Source organism: Scardinius erythrophthalmus (genome assembly GCF_964197995.2).
Source record: "Scardinius erythrophthalmus genome assembly, chromosome: 22".
In the NCBI taxonomy this organism is placed as follows: Eukaryota; Metazoa; Chordata; class Actinopteri; order Cypriniformes; family Leuciscidae; genus Scardinius; species Scardinius erythrophthalmus.
This window is the reverse complement of record NC_138242.1, coordinates 31,883,652-31,902,791: the sequence shown is the minus strand read 5'-3', so window position 1 is coordinate 31,902,791 and position 19,140 is coordinate 31,883,652. Positions and strand designations below refer to the sequence as shown.

General features: G+C 35.4%; 1 protein-coding gene across 1 annotated transcript in view; it reads right to left on the bottom strand.

Moving 5' to 3' along the window:
* acvr2ba (activin A receptor type 2Ba) overlaps positions 1 to 19,140 on the bottom strand; it is a 74,203-nt gene that overhangs the window by 13,030 nt on the left and 42,033 nt on the right. The window contains exons 2-3 of the mRNA XM_081352742.1: positions 11,487 to 11,694; positions 4,561 to 4,667 (exon numbers count right to left, since the gene is read on the bottom strand). Coding sequence (XP_081208868.1) covers positions 4,561 to 4,667; positions 11,487 to 11,694 — 315 coding nt within the window. The remainder of the gene's footprint in view (positions 1 to 4,560; positions 4,668 to 11,486; positions 11,695 to 19,140) is intronic.

The following is a 19,140-nucleotide window of genomic DNA, read 5'->3' as shown; positions in this document are numbered from 1 at the left end:
CAGCATTGAGGATGTTTATGACATGTTATGAGGATGTTTATTATATGTTATGAGGATGTTTATGACATTATGAGGATGATTATGACATGTTATGAGGATGTTTATGACATGTTATGAGGATGTTTATGATATGTTATGAGGATGTTTATGATATGTTATGAGGATGATTATATGTTATGAGGATGATTATATGTTATGAGGATGATTATATGTTATGAGGATGATTATATGTTATGAGGATGATTATATGTTATGAGGATGATTATATGTTATGAGGATGTTTATGACGTTACGAGGATGATTATGACATGTTATGAGGATGTTTATGACATGTTATGAGGATGTTTATGACATGTTATGAGGATGTTTATGATATGTTATGAGGATGTTTATGATATGTTATGAGGATGTTTATGACGTTATGAGGATGATTATGACATGTTATGAGGATGATTATGATATGTTATGAGGATGTTTATGACATGTTATGAGGATGTTTATGATATGTTATGAGGATGTTAATGACATGTTATGAGGATGTTTATGATATGTTATGAGGATGTTTATGACATGTTATGAGGATGTTTATGATATGTTATGAGGATGTTTATGACATGTTATGAGGATGATTATGATATGTTATGAGGATGTTTATGACGTTATGAGGATGATTATGACATGTTATGAGGATGTTTATGACATGTTATGAGGATGTTTATGACATGTTATGAGGATGTTTATGATATGTTATGAGGATGTTTATGACGTTATGAGGATGATTATGACATGTTATGAGGATGATTATGATATGTTATGAGGATGTTTATGACATGTTATGAGGATGTTTATGATATGTTATGAGGATGTTTATGACATGTTATGAGGATGTTTATGATATGTTATGAGGATGTTTATGACGTTATGAGGATGATTATGACATGTTATGAGGATGATTATGATATGTTATGAGGATGTTTATGATATGTTATGAGGATGATTATGATATGTTATGAGGATGTTTATGACGTTGAGGATGATTATGACATGTTATGAGGATGTTTATGATATGTTATGAGGATGTTTATGATATGTTATGAGGATGTTTATGACGTTATGAGGATGATTATGACATGTTATGAGGATGATTATGATATGAGGATGTTTATGACATGTTATGAGGATGTTTATGACGTTATGAGGATGATTATGACATGTTATGAGGATGTTTATGATATGTTATGAGGATGTTTATGATATGTTATGAGGATGTTTATGACGTTATGAGGATGATTATGACATGTTATGAGGATGATTATGATATGTTATGAGGATGTTTATGACATGTTATGAGGATGTTTATGATATGTTATGAGGATGTTTATGACATGTTATGAGGATGTTTATGACATGTTATGAGGATGTTTATGATATGTTATGAGGATGTTTATGACATGTTATGAGGATGATTATGACATGTTATGAGGATGTTTATGATATGTTATGAGGATGTTTATGACGTTATGAGGATGATTATGACATGTTATGAGGATGATTATGATATGTTATGAGGATGTTTATATGTTATGAGGATGTTTATGACATGTTATGAGGATGTTCATGACATGTTATGAGGATGTTTATGACATGTTATGAGGATGTTTATGATATGTTATGAGGATGTTTATGACATCTTATGAGGATGATTATGATATGTTATGAGGATGTTTATGACATGTTATGAGGATGTTTATGATATGTTATGAGGATGTTTATGACATGTTATGAGGATGTTTATGACATGTTATGAGGATGTTTATGATATGTTATGAGGATGTTTATGACATGTTATGAGGATGATTATGACATGTTATGAGGATGTTTATGATATGTTATGAGGATGTTTATGACGTTATGAGGATGATTATGACATGTTATGAGGATGATTATGATATGTTATGAGGATGTTTATATGTTATGAGGATGTTTATGACATGTTATGAGGATGTTCATGACATGTTATGAGGATGTTTATGACATGTTATGAGGATGTTTATGATATGTTATGAGGATGTTTATGACATGTTATGAGGATGATTATGATATGTTATGAGGATGTTTATGACGTTATGAGGATGTTTATGACATGTTATGAGGATGTTTATGACATGTTATGAGGATGATTATGATATGTTATGAGAATGTTTATGACGTTATGAGGATGTTTATGACGTTATGAGGATGTTTATGACATGTTATGAGGATGATTATGATATGTTATGAGAATGTTTATGACATGTTATGAGGATGTTTATGACATGTTATGAGGATGTTTATGACATGTTATGAGGATGATTATGATATGTTATGAGAATGTTTATGACATGTTATGAGGATGTTTATGATATGTTATGAGGATGTTTATGACGTTATGAGGATGATTATGACATGTTATGAGGATGATTATGATATGTTATGAGGATGTTTATGACATGTTATGAGGATGTTTATGACATGTTATGAGGATGATTATGACATGTTATGAGGATGTTTATGATATGTTATGAGGATGTTTATGACGTTATGAGGATGATTATGACATGTTATGAGGATGATTATGATATGTTATGAGGATGAGGATGATTATGATATGTTATGAGGATGTTTATGACATGTTATGAGGATGTTTATGATATGTTATGAGGATGTTTATGACATGTTATGAGGATGATTATGACATGTTATGAGGATGTTTATGATATGTTATGAGGATGTTTATGACGTTGAGGATGATTATGACATGTTATGAGGATGTTTATGATATGTTATGAGGATGTTTATGATATGTTATGAGGATGTTTATGACGTTATGAGGATGATTATGACATGTTATGAGGATGATTATGATATGTTATGAGGATGTTTATGACATGTTATGAGGATGTTTATGACATGTTATGAGGATGTTTATGACATGTTATGAGGATGTTTATGATATGTTATGAGGATGTTTATGACATGTTATGAGGATGATTATGACATGTTATGAGGATGTTTATGATATGTTATGAGGATGTTTATGACGTTATGAGGATGATTATGACATGTTATGAGGATGATTATGACATGTTATGAGGATGTTTATGATATGTTATGAGGATGTTTATGACGTTATGAGGATGATTATGACATGTTATGAGGATGATTATGATATGTTATGAGGATGAGGATGATTATGATATGTTATGAGGATGTTTATGACGTTATGAGGATGATTATGACATGTTATGAGGATGTTTATGATATGTTATGAGGATGTTTATGATATGTTATGAGGATGTTTATGACGTTATGAGGATGATTATGACATGTTATGAGGATGATTATGATATGTTATGAGGATGTTTATGACATGTTATGAGGATGTTTATGATATGTTATGAGGATGTTTATGACATGTTATGAGGATGTTTATGACATGTTATGAGGATGTTTATGATATGTTATGAGGATGTTTATGACATGTTATGAGGATGATTATGACATGTTATGAGGATGTTTATGATATGTTATGAGGATGTTTATGACGTTATGAGGATGATTATGACATGTTATGAGGATGATTATGATATGTTATGAGGATGTTTATATGTTATGAGGATGTTCATGACATGTTATGAGGATGTTTATGACATGTTATGAGGATGTTTATGATATGTTATGAGGATGTTTATGACATCTTATGAGGATGATTATGATATGTTATGAGGATGTTTATGACATGTTATGAGGATGTTTATGATATGTTATGAGGATGTTTATGACATGTTTTGAGGATGTTTATGACATGTTATGAGGATGTTTATGACATGTTATGAGGATGTTTATGATATGTTATGAGGATGTTTATGACATGTTATGAGGATGATTATGACATGTTATGAGGATGTTTATGATATGTTATGAGGATGTTTATGACGTTATGAGGATGATTATGACATGTTATGAGGATGATTATGATATGTTATGAGGATGTTTATATGTTATGAGGATGTTTATGACATGTTATGAGGATGTTCATGACATGTTATGAGGATGTTTATGACATGTTATGAGGATGTTTATGATATGTTATGAGGATGTTTATGACATGTTATGAGGATGATTATGATATGTTATGAGGATGTTTATGACGTTATGAGGATGTTTATGACATGTTATGAGGATGTTTATGACATGTTATGAGGATGATTATGATATGTTATGAGAATGTTTATGACGTTATGAGGATGTTTATGACGTTATGAGGATGTTTATGACATGTTATGAGGATGATTATGATATGTTATGAGAATGTTTATGACATGTTATGAGGATGTTTATGACATGTTATGAGGATGTTTATGACATGTTATGAGGATGATTATGATATGTTATGAGAATGTTTATGACATGTTATGAGGATGTTTATGACATGTTATGAGGATGTTCATGACATGTTATGAGGATGTTCATGACTCCGTGTTACAGCAGCAGAACAGCAGAAGTGTGTGAGTCTCTCACCGGGTCCGCTGACGTCGGGCAGGTGTGTGAACCTCTCGTTGCAGAAGTTTCCTTCACAGCAGCAGAAGAACACCTGAGGGTTTTCCTCCGTGGCCACACACTCCTGTCTGTGATGACGAGACACACACCACACACTCGTGAGAGTCGGACACACACCAGAGCTCTCGCATCAGAACAACATTACATTCATGACTCCGCGGCGACAGTAAAATCCAGTTTAACAGCTCATTATAAAGGCTAGAGGCTGAGAGGAAGTTCTCCAGCGTTAATGAACACGACTCAACAACCGTCAATCGCAAAACCTCGACAAGCATCCAGACAATTATTCATTATTAGTATTGTTATTGTATATTGTATACATACATACATACAGTATCAAATAGTATCAAATATATTTGCTATATTTCTTATCCAAAAAATAAAATATTATAAAATATTATAATTATTTAAAAATATTAAATATTTTTTTATATTTAAAGAAATATATTTATAATATTTGCTATGTTTCTCAATATTTTTATTTATTAAATGATAATAATAATAATAATAATATAATAAAATAAACTATCTCATGTTATATAGAAATAGTAGGTATAATAGTAGGTATATTTCCCCATGTTTAATATATAACATAATATAATATAATATATAGATATAATATTTCCCCATTTAGTCTGAAATGTTTTAATGACTGAAAAAAAAGTCATGATGTTTAATGGTCTCGAAAATAATCTTAATAGGTCCAAAAAGACCTTAATTTTCTTTATGCAAAATAATTTTTCTTGTGCTTTTGGGGTGAATGTGAGGGTGAAGTATGAATGGAGAGGTTCACCCCTCACTGCCGTACAGAAGTGATGCAGTTCAGCACAAAAACAACATTTAAAGGGATACTTCACCTCTGGGAAGATGAATGTGTATTTAAAATAGGTCATTTAAGTAGAAGAAATGTGGAGAAATTTTTGAATTTGGAGCTTTCTAGACTGAGAAAAGCCAGAAAATGTATTTTTGGCTTATGTGGATGAAAGACAACAACTCCCAGAATGCACTTGCTTCGCTGCCTTAGAAGGCCACGCCTACCGGTTAGAGAGCACAGTTGAAAACAACAAGGCTAGCCTAAGTAAGTGATGAGTTTGCCAGGGATTTAGAGACCCAAAATGTCCGGGATTCGGCTTTTGCGTTCTACAGTCGCCATTCATCATGTTTACTGTGGCGAACAGGACGAGGCTGACGGCCTCGGGAGAACGGCGCGAGGCCGGTGGCTTCATTACTGAGACGCGCCGGGTCTCGCATCTCTCACGGAGGAGCGGGAATTTTCTTAGCAATGTTAAAACGCACATCAACCGATCACATGTTTAGCGTTCATGTAAACACTACATTCAAATTCACCAATCGGTATTAATTCAGTTAGATTGAAACGAGAGGTGTGCATGTAAACAATGAATGGCGACCGCAGAACGCAAAAGCCGAATCCCGGACATTTTTAACAGTCTCGCCCGCCGGACAAGTCCGGGAAAAGGAAGATGGTAACCCCTACTTACTCAGCTTTCTCCTATTATTCAGCTTTCTCCACAGAACAAGAGCATGCTAGCTTAGCTTCCAAAGAAAGACGGCTGATACTGTGTACATTCTGTGAGTGAGATCCCACCCTGTATGGGCGGGTTGAAAACATGCGGAACAACGCCATCTACTGGCTGTAGTCTTTAGCCTCTGGACAGAAAATCCTCCGATGACGCAAAATGACGATTTTTGCGTCATCGGAGGATTTTTTCCAGACAAAAAATACATAAATCTCTCCTCTCAGGGGGATATGAGGGGGGAAAGCATGGTAATTCGAAAATACTACAGGTTTTCTACTAATACAAAGCTTAATGCTAAATCCTGAAGTAACCCTTTAATTGGTAAGGGTCAGAAAAGCTGAAAAGTGTTTCTGAAAAAGTGAACTGTGCTCCACAAAACACTGATGAGTGAGTGCTGTGGGGAAACGAAGCGCTTCATAAGTGCGGGGTCTGAGCCTTTGTTTCTGTGGACTCGCGCTCATTGTGTTTCAGAGAGAAGCGCATTGACTTCTGCAGGAGCGAGAGAACGAGAGAAAGAGCGAGAGCTGATAGTGCTGATGGAGCGTTTGCTGTCGGATCATGAACTCCAGGCCTGAGCCAGACACACACTATATTACACCTCCATATTTTATGGGATTTACTCCATAACAATAACTAGACGATATTTCGCTGTGTGTTTATTGTGTTGTACACTGGCAGGTTTAGGGCTGACTCCTATAGTCTTTGGTATTCTTCATATTCTGTGTGTTGGTCAGTTCACAGCAGTGACACAAATCATCTTTTCCAATAAGTTTAAATTGAATTTAACTTTTAAAAGGGCAGTTTTACCTTTATAAAGCCATTTTTTCTAATCGTATTACAAGTATGCATCATCTATTGCGTCAAATTATTACATTTAATGAATAAATTCAGTTAGAATAATAAAACACAATAGGGCTTTTGTCAATCAAAATGCTTTTACACAGACTGTTTAATGCAGATCAGAGGGACATGAATGTGTTTAACCGGCTGTTACACATGCAGAAATAACATTTTGATGTTTTAATACTTTAAATGTGAAATTAAAACCGCCAGTAGGTGGCAGCAAGTCACTGTTAATGAGTGAGTCATTGAATCATTCATTCAACCGATTCATTCAAACAGCTGATTCATTCAGGAACGAAGCATTTAACTGCATTAATAAGTGAGTCATTGAATCATTCATTCAAATGATTCATTCAAACAGCTGATTCATTCAAGAACGAAGCATTTAACTGTCTTAATGAGTGAGTCATTGAATCATTTATTCAACCTATTCATTCAAACAGCTGATTCATTCAGGAACGAAGCATTTAACTGCATTAATGAGTGAGTCATTGAATCATTCATTCAAATGATTCATTCAAACAGCTGATTCATTCAGGAACGAAGCATTTAACTGTCTTAATGAGTGAGTCATTGAATCATTCATTCAAACGATTCATTCATTCAGTAATGAACCACCGCCGTGTGTCGCTCAGAGACGCAAAAATATCCTGTTTCTTTGTTTGGAACAATTTTCATTGGCGAAATAAAACAAAAACAGGCAATGTGGTGTCTAAAACAGGCAATGTGGTGTCTAAAACAGGCAATGTGGTGTCTAAAACATAAGTCACTTAACTTCTTATTAACTTCTTGCTTATTGAATGGAAAAACATAAATGGAAAAAATCTTCATGCAACTTTCTGCATAATGTTGTTTATAAAGCTCTTTCAAAACTGCCAAAGTGCTGTAAGGAGAAATATATTGCATAAAAACTATGATATAAAAACTACTGTAAATCATAATACCCAATGCCAATAAAAACAAGTCTGAAGCTGAAACATTAACTTCTATACAACAACAGCTCAGAGTGACCGAGACCATCCTGCTCCACAAAAATATATATATTATAAAGATTATTATAAATTTAGTCTAAATAACTTATGAATTATTATACAACAGAAGTACTGAATGTTGCTCGACAGCCTCGGATCCCTGTATGGAAATGATCTCGGTTTTTTTCTGTTCCACTAAAGAAAGTGAGTCGTACAAGTCAGGAACTATTCTAGTAAATAATACATTATAAACAACAAATAATAATAAATTCAAAAAGTCCAATGTGAGCAAACCTCAAAACCACCTTTTCACCAATTCAGCAGAGTTTCACTTTGATCTGTTTCTCCAAACCCCAGTTTATCCGCTGAAATGCAGGGAATCTGAAGCGTTTACCTGGGGCGGTGTTTTAAAAGCAAATCCCGTAGATTAGATAACGCAGGATTGTTGCGGGAATCTTTTTTAAGCGGCCGATACAGAGACGCAATCACACACACACGGTTCTGCCAATAAAGTGATGTTCTGGAGAGCGACGCGTCCATGACCTTCACACCGGAAAAGCCTCATCCAAAAGAACAGAAATGCCACACACAGAGATTTATCACATCAGATGGGGTTTGAAGCAATGCAAAAATTATTATATATATATATATATATTTTTTTTTAAATAAGATCACTAGCATCATCTTTTCTGTAAGATAATTCAAGGGAACTTGAATGGCAGGCTGGGTGAATTTTTTATTTTTTTATTATTATTATTTTATTTATTTATTTATTTATTTATTTATTTATTTATTTATATATAATTTTTTTTATTTTTTTTTTATTCATATGTGTATATAAAATAAAATGCATTATAAAAAAATATATATATTATCCACTTATTATTATTTATTATTATTATTATAAATGCATAAATATATATAACCACATAAATAATCAAATAAACAAATAAATAATCATCTTAAATAAATTATTTGTGTTCATTGAGAGGAAAACATAACTAGATTTTTAATTCACTTGCAAACATCTTAAAACATCTTAAATCTAAACATTTTAGATTAATTAATGGCCATAATGATTAATTTGTATGAAATGATGACTTGTATGAATGAATGATTGAATGAACGAATGAATGAACGAATGAATGAATGAATGAATGAATGAATGAATGAATGAATGAATGATTGAACGAATGATTGAATCACTCATTTGATTGAATGATGATCAAATAAATGAATGATTGAATGAATGATTGAATGAATGAATGAATGAATGAATGAATGATTGATTGATTGATTGAATGAATGAATGAATGAATGAATGAATGGTTGAATGAATGAATGATTGAATGAATGAATCTCAGTCTAACGACTGTGGTTCCTCAATATTTCTCCATTTGCTCTAAAATACCAAAAACAGAGTAAAAATATGTTAATCGAGTGGAAAACAACTAGACATTTAATTCACTTGAATTAAAACATTTTAAATATCAGTAATGGCCATATAGATTGATTAGCTTTGAAATTTCGACCTGTCAAGTTTAACTAACTAATTAACTAACTGACTAAATAACTAAATGCAGATATTGATATCATCTACTGTATATCAGTCTATTGGCAATATTTGCTGTTTCTCAATATTTCGCAGTTTGCTCTGAAATGTCTTAAAAATCTATGCGACATCTAAAAAAAAAAAAGGCAATAGATCCAAAAATGTGTGGAAAACATGCCTGGGTTTTAATTCACTTGCATTAAACATTTTAAATCTAATTATTTATACCATTATAAATGGTTTGGCTGAAATAATGACTGGTCAACTAGTGATTTAATCGATGTCAACATCCCTTTATTTCCATAAGCCTCATCAATATCAGCAGCGATCTGCTTCTGAAAGTCCTTCACGTTCAGGGACGCTGTAAGTAGGTCAGCGGTGAAATTAATTCAGGACAAACGGAGATAAGAAACATTAAATAATGAGCCTGAAAACATCCCCAGATTTCCTCCACCAATCTCTTCAGAGACTCATTGAGTTTCCTTCTTAGAAAGAAACAAACGCTCCGTTATATGATGATGTAAGACGGCTGCAAAACTTCCTCCGACTCCGAGACCTAATCCAATCTAAAGCACAACCTTTTCATTGCAATGCAAGAGCTGGAAATATAATATGATCTATCTCTCAATGGCACAATAAAACACAACCCTCCAACCAATCTCACACAACTCGAAGGTCAAAACCCATTCTTCTCCCTTTACTAACTGAGCTGAATGCATGACATCTGAAAAATAATTCTGTCTCATAAACACCTGAAATGAAGACGATGAGCCGCCTCGGCTGGTGAAACCACTAAACGACCCTTAAACATCAAGCTTGCTTTGGTTACTCCGATCAGGGACGTACAAAATTACAGAATCAAACTAGTGCAAAATAACCAGTCAAACAGGACAAATCCAGGACTTTCTCACATTCTCTTCATCCTTAATAGAATATAAACAAAATATAATATACAAATAAGGACAGGATATAAACAAAGGAATTCATATATCTCGCGAATATCCTTAAAGACTTCTAATACTTTTTGCAATACATATATATATATTGGTTTCTCGTCCCTGCAAATTGCGTATACATATTCATTTTTAAATTCAAGCACTTTAAGAACTTAAAACATGCCGATTACAATTTTATTTATTATTAGACATAAAATATACAACTATGTTATGTATACATTATTAAATACATATGAAATAAAATATCTATTATTAATATATAATTATATAAAATATAAAACTTTATGTAAATATTATAACTAAATACATATAAATAATATGTTTTATTATTATTATTAACTAATTATATAAAATATATTTAATATATTATTAGTGGTAGCATTAGTATTTTATTATTATTATTATTACTACTATACTACTACAACTAATACTAACAATAATAATAATAATAATAATAATAATAATAATAATAATAATAATAAAATATTTATTATTTATACACACATATAAATAAATAATACTATAACAATAATAATGTTATTGTTTTTATTTTATTGTTATTGAATAATATATCATGTAAAACATTGCATAAAGCATTAAATACATTGAAAACGACAATAATAATAAAAATAATAATAAAATAAATAAATACATATGAAATACATGTAAATTAACAAAGATAACTATTACTATTATTATTTAGATATCATCACAATCACTTTCAGAACAATTTTTTTTCCAGCTGACGAAAGATAAATTGACAGCCAATCAGAATCCATCTGGGAGATGACAAAACTGCAGCATGCATTTATAATAAACAGAAAGTTATCGTCCGCTGATGTAGACACTAATATAGTTATAGTTCTTGGTGTGTCCATGCCTTTATGAGTTCGATGTGTGTGTGTCAGATGACTGACCTGTCGTACCAGTTTGTCACATGACTGACCTGTCTTCACATGACTGACCTGTCGTAGCAGTTTGTCTCTCATGACTGACCTGTCGTAGCAGTTTGTCTCTCATGACTGACCTGTCGTAGCAGTTGAAGTCGTCTAACCAGCATCCCTTCTTCACCAGCTCGATGTTCCCGGAGTTGTTCCTCCAGGAGGCGTAACAGTGCGAGCGTTTGTCCTTCTCTCCCTCACATCTCTCCACACCACTGCGGTTCGTCTTCTCGATCTCCCAGTTAATGTTGAAGTACAAGCATTCGCGAGTCTCCACCTCTCCATGACTGGGTCCTGTTCAAGACAAGAGAACGATAGCGTTACAATTACTGTTCAACACAAGAGAACGACAGCGTTACAGTTACTGTTCAACACGAGAACGGCAACGTTACAGTTACTGTTCAACACAAGAGAATGACAGCATTACAGTTACTGTTCAACACAAGAGAACGACAGCGTTACAGTTACTGTTAAACACAAGAGAACGACAGCGTTACAGTTACTGTTCAACACAAGAGAACAACAGCGTTACAGTTACTGTTCAACACGAGAACGGCAGCGTTACAGTTACTGTTCAACACAAGAGAACGACAACGTTACAGTTACTGTTCAACACAAGAGAACAACAGCGCTACAGTTACTGTTCAACACGAGAATGGCAGCGTTACAGTTACTGTTCAAGACAAGAGAACGACAGCGTTACAGTTACTGTTCAACACAAGAGAACGACAGCGTTACAGTTACTGTTCAACACAAGAGAACGACAGCGTTACAGTTACTGTTCAACACAAGAGAACGACAGCGTTACAGTTACTGTTCAATACAAGAGAACGACAGCGTTACAGTTACTGTTCAACACAAGAGAACGACAGCGTTACAGTTACTGTTCAACATTAGAGAATGACAGCATTACAGTTACTGTTCAACACAAGAGAACAACAGCGTTACAGTTACTGATCAACATTAGAGAACGACAGCGTTACAGTTACTGTTCAACATTAGAGAATGACAGCGTTACAGTTACTGTTCAACACGAGAGAACAACAGCGTTACAGTTACTGTTCAACACGAGAACGGCAGCGTTACAGTTACTGTTCAACACAAGAGAACAACAGCGTTACAGTTACTGTTCAACACGAGAACGGCAGCGTTACAGTTACTGTTCAACACAAGAGAACAACAGCGTTACAGTTACTGTTCAACACAAGAGAACAACAGCGTTACAGTTACTGTTCAACACAAGAGAACAACAGCGTTACAGTTACTGTTCAACACAAGAGAACAACAGCGTTACAGTTACTGTTCAACACAAGAGAACAACAGCGTTACAGTTACTGTTCAACACGAGAACGGCAGCGTTACAGTTACTGTTCAACACAAGAGAACGACAGGGTTACAGTTACTGTTCAACATTAGAGAACGACAGCGTTACAGTTACTGTTCAACATTAGAGAATGACAGCGTTACAGTTACTGTTCAACATTAGAGAATGACAGCGTTACAGTTACTGTTCAACATTAGAGAATGACAGCGTTACAGTTACTGTTCAACACAAGAGAACGACAGCGTTACAGTTACTGTTCAACACAAGAGAACGACAGCGTTACAGTTACTGTTCAACACAAGAGAACGAAAGCGTTACAGTTACTGTTCAACATTAGAGAATGACAGCGTTACAGTTACTGTTCAACACAAGAGAACGACAGCGTTACAGTTACTGTTCAACACAAGAGAACGACAGCGTTACAGTTACTGTTCAACACAAGAGAACGAAAGCGTTACAGTTACTGTTCAACATTAGAGAATGACAGCGTTACAGTTACTGTTCAACACAAGAGAACAACAGCGTTACAGTTACTGTTCAACATTAGAGAACGACAGCGTTACAGTTACTGTTCAACACGAGAACGGCAGCGTTACAGTTACTGTTCAACACAAGAGAATGACTTACAGTTACTGTTCAACACAAGAGAAATTACAGCGTTACAGTTACTGTTCAACACAAGAGAATGACAGCGTTACAGTTACTGTTCAACACAAGAGAACTGTTCAACACAAGAGAACGACAGAGTTACAGTTACTGTTCAACACAACAGAACGACAGCGTTACAGTTACTGTTCAACACAAGTGAACTGTTCAACACAAGAGAATGACAGCGTTACAGTTACTGTTCAACAAGAGAACGACAGCGTTACAGTTACTGTTCAACACAACGACAGCGTTACAGTTACTGTTCAACAAGAGTGACAGCGTTACAATTACTGTTCAAAATTAGAGAATGACAGTGTTACAGTTACTGTTCAACATTAGAGAACGACAGCGTTACAGTTACTGTTCAACATTATAGAATGACAGCGTTACAGTTACTGTTCAACACAACGACAGCGTTACAGTTACTGTTCAACACAACAACAGCATTACAGTTACTGTTCAACACAAGAGAACGACAGCGTTACAGTTACTGTTCAACACAAGAGAACGACAGCGTTACAGTTACTGTTCAACAAGAGAACGACAGCGTTACAGTTACTGTTCAACACAAGAGAACGACAGCGTTACAGTTACTGTTCAACACAAGAGAACAACAGCGTTACAGTTACTGTTCAACACAAGAGACTGACAGCATTACAGTTACTGTTCAACACAAGATAACAACAGCGTTACAGTTACTGTTCAACATTATAGAATGACAGCGTTACAGTTACTGTTCAACACAACGACAGCGTTACAGTTACTGTTCAACACAACGACAGCGTTACAGTTACTGTTCAACATTAGAGAACGACAGCGTTACAGTTACTGTTCAACACAAGAGAACGACAGCGTTACAGTTACTGTTCAACACAAGAGAACGACAGCGTTACAGTTACTGTTCAACACAACGACCGCATTACAGTTACTGTTCAACACAACGACAGCGTTACAGTTACTGTTCAACACAAGAGAACGACAGCGTTACAGTTACTGTTCAACAAGAGAACGACAGCATTACAGTTACTGTTCAACATTAGAGAACGACAGCGTTTCAGTTACTGTTCAACACAACGACAGCGTTACAGTTACTGTTCAACACAAGAGAACTGTTCAACACAAGAGCACGACAGCGTTACAGTTACTGTTCAACACAACGACAGCGTTACAGTTACTGTTCAACACAAGAGAACGACAGCGTTACAGTTACTGTTCAACAAGAGAACGACAGCGTTACAGTTACTGTTCAACATTAGAGAACGACAGCGTTACAGTTACTGTTCAACACAACGACAGCGTTACAGTTACTGTTCAACACAAGAGAACTGTTCAACACAAGAGAACTGTTCAACACAAGAGCACGACAGCGTTACAGTTACTGTTCAACACAACGACAGCGTTACAGTTACTGTTCAACACAACGACAGCGTTACAGTTACTGTTCAACAAGAGTGACAGCGTTACAATTACTGTTCAACACAAGAGAACGACAGCGTTAGTTACTGTTCAACACAAGAGAACGACAGCGTTAGTTACTGTTCAACATTAGAGAATGACAGTGTTAGTTACTGTTCAACATTAGAGAATGACAGCGTTACAGTTAATGTTCAACATTAGAGAACGACAGCGTTACAGTTACTGTTCAACATTAGAGAATGACAGCGTTACAGTTACTGTTCAACATTAGAGAATGACAGCGTTACTGTTCAACATTAGAGAACGACAGCGTTACAGTTACTGTCCAACATTATAGAATGACAGCGTTACAGTTACTGTTCAACACAACGACAGCGTTACAGTTACTGTTCAACACAACGACAGCGTTACAGTTACTGTTCAACACAAGAGAACGACAGCGTTACAGTTACTGTTCAACACAAGAGAACGACAGCGTTACAGTTACTGTTCAATAGGGCTGCAACAAACGATTATTTTGATAATCGATTAATCTAACGATTATTAGAACGATTAATCGACTAATCATCGATTATTTCGCCGACTAATCAGTAAGTTTGGAACGATTATTCAGCCTTTTCAATTAGTTAAAACACTGAGTTATACATATTCTAACTATAATATAAAAAAAGAAAATCACTTCAGCTTTTGAAATGGTTGGTTTAATGAACTTTGAGCAACTAAACAGGTCATTCTCTTTAAGTTTTCAGACACAGTGTTCAACACAACGACAGCGTTACAGTTACTGTTCAACACAACGACAGCGTTACAGTTACTGTTCAACATTAGAGAACGACAGCGTTACAGTTACTGTTCAACACAAGAGAACGACAGCGTTACAGTTACTGTTCAACACAAGAGAACGACAGCGTTACAGTTACTGTTCAACACAACGACCGCATTACAGTTACTGTTCAACACAACGACAGCGTTACAGTTACTGTTCAACACAAGAGAACGACAGCGTTACAGTTACTGTTCAACAAGAGAACGACAGCATTACAGTTACTGTTCAACATTAGAGAACGACAGCGTTTCAGTTACTGTTCAACACAACGACAGCGTTACAGTTACTGTTCAACACAAGAGAACTGTTCAACACAAGAGCACGACAGCGTTACAGTTACTGTTCAACACAACGACAGCGTTACAGTTACTGTTCAACACAAGAGAACGACAGCGTTACAGTTACTGTTCAACAAGAGAACGACAGCGTTACAGTTACTGTTCAACATTAGAGAACGACAGCGTTACAGTTACTGTTCAACACAACGACAGCGTTACAGTTACTGTTCAACACAAGAGAACTGTTCAACACAAGAGAACTGTTCAACACAAGAGCACGACAGCGTTACAGTTACTGTTCAACACAACGACAGCGTTACAGTTACTGTTCAACACAACGACAGCGTTACAGTTACTGTTCAACAAGAGTGACAGCGTTACAATTACTGTTCAACACAAGAGAACGACAGCGTTAGTTACTGTTCAACACAAGAGAACGACAGCGTTAGTTACTGTTCAACATTAGAGAATGACAGTGTTAGTTACTGTTCAACATTAGAGAATGACAGCGTTACAGTTAATGTTCAACATTAGAGAACGACAGCGTTACAGTTACTGTTCAACATTAGAGAATGACAGCGTTACAGTTACTGTTCAACATTAGAGAATGACAGCGTTACTGTTCAACATTAGAGAACGACAGCGTTACAGTTACTGTCCAACATTATAGAATGACAGCGTTACAGTTACTGTTCAACACAACGACAGCGTTACAGTTACTGTTCAACACAACGACAGCGTTACAGTTACTGTTCAACACAAGAGAACGACAGCGTTACAGTTACTGTTCAACACAAGAGAACGACAGCGTTACAGTTACTGTTCAATAGGGCTGCAACAAACGATTATTTTGATAATCGATTAATCTAACGATTATTAGAACGATTAATCGACTAATCATCGATTATTTCGCCGACTAATCAGTAAGTTTGGAACGATTATTCAGCCTTTTCAATTAGTTAAAACACTGAGTTATACATATTCTAACTATAATATAAAAAAAGAAAATCACTTCAGCTTTTGAAATGGTTGGTTTAATGAACTTTGAGCAACTAAACAGGTCATTCTCTTTAAGTTTTCAGATTTCTGTCCAACTCAAATCACACACAAATGCTCTCTAAGCATTGGTTAAATATTCGGTTCTCTTTCAATAGGAAAAAATAAACAAAAAAATTTATCAGCTGCATTACAGACAAACTTAAACTGCAAACAATTATTATAAGAACACAATTTAAAAAAAATGACAGCTGAGCTGACAGAGACATTCTCATTCACCTTTTAATTTACAGTATAAAAAAATAACTGACATGATATTCTTCATAACATCTCTTTTTGTAAGTCTTCATGAATATGGAACAAAATACAGGCAAGTGATAAGACTGTAATACCTAATAGTTACAATAATAAAAACAGCCCTGACTCCTAAGCTCGATCAAGCTTTATTCTATGCAAAAATAATCATCACAATACTGTAATTATATTATTAGTGTTAATATTATTGCTATTATTAGTAGTATTGCATTCTCTAAAAAGAGATTTACTGCTAGTTATTTACGTTAGCTCCAGCTGAAGAACATTCACCTCTCACCGGCTCGTCTCGTGCCGGGGTTTTTCCTCTTTAAGTGCTTTAACATGCATGTTGTGCTCCCGTGAAAAGCAAGTTACGCCTTGCATGTATTGCACACGACAGCATTCTTGGTTTGAAGTTTTGTGAAACTTTCACACACCTAGCTAGTTCGGATTCGTTTGCACTCCGTCATAATTCGCGCTGTTTTCTTCTACCGCAACAGCATTTGTAACGGCTGCATTACACTCTAGCGCTACAGCGCCGTAGCGGTCAAATCGCGATATTGCAGGCCCTTACATTAGGTCACGTGGGATCAAACGACTACTCGACAACAAAGATATTTGTCGACAATGTCGACTAATCGTTTCAGCCCTACTGTTCAACACAACGACAGCATTACAGTTACTGTTCAACACAACGACAGCGTTACAGTTACTGTTCAACACAAGAGAACCACAGCGTTACAGTTACTGTTCAACAAGAGAACGACAGCGTTACAGTTACTGTTCAACACAACAACAGCGTTACAGTTACTGTTCAACAAGAGTGACAGCGTTACAATTACTGTTCAACACATGAGAACGACAGCGTTAGTTACTGTTCAACATTAGAGAATGACAGTGTTACAGTACTGTTCAACATTGGAGAATGACAGCGTTACAGTTACTGTTCAACATTAGAGAATGACAGTGTTACAGTACTGTTCAACATTGGAGAATGACAGCGTTACAATTACTGTTCAACATTAGAGAACGACAGCGTTACAGTTACTGTTCAACATTAGAGAACGACAGCGTAACTGTTCAACATTAGAGAACGACAGCGTTACTGTTCAACATTAGCGAACGACAGCGTTACAGTTACGGTTCAACAGTATAGAAATGACAGCGTTACAGTTACTGTTCAACACAACGACAGCGTTTTAATTACTGTTCAACAGTATAGAAATGACAGCGTTACAGTTACTGTTCAACACAAGAGAACGACAGCGTTAGTTACTGTTCAACATTAGAGAATGACAGTGTTACAGTTACTGTTCAACATTAGAGAATGACAGCGTTACTGTTCAACATTAGAGAACGACAGCGTTACTGTTTAACATTAGAGAACGACAGCGTTACAGTAACTGTTCAACATTAGAGAATGACAGCGTTACTGTTCAACATTAGAGAACGACAGCGTTACTGTTCAACATTAGAGAACGACAGCGTTACTGTTCAACATTAGAGAACGACAGCGTTACAGTTCAACACAAGAGAACGACAGCGTTACAGTAACTGTTCAACATTAGAGAATGACAGCGTTACAGTTACTGTTCAACATTAGAGAACGACAGCGTTACTGTCCAACATTAGAGAACGACAGCGTTACAGTTACTGTTCAACATTAGAGAACGACAGCGTTACAGTTCAACACAAGAGAACGACAGCGTTACAGTAACTGTTCAACATTAGAGAACGACAGTGTTACAGTTCAACACAAGAGAACGACAGCGTTACAGTAACTGTTCAACATTAGAGAATGACAGCGTTACAGTTACTGTTCAACATTAGAGAACGACAGCGTTACAGTTACTGTTCAACATTAGAGAACGACAGCGTTACAGTTACTGTTCAACATTAGAGAACGACAGCGTTACAGTTCAACACAAGAGAACGACAGCGTTACAGTAACTGTTCAA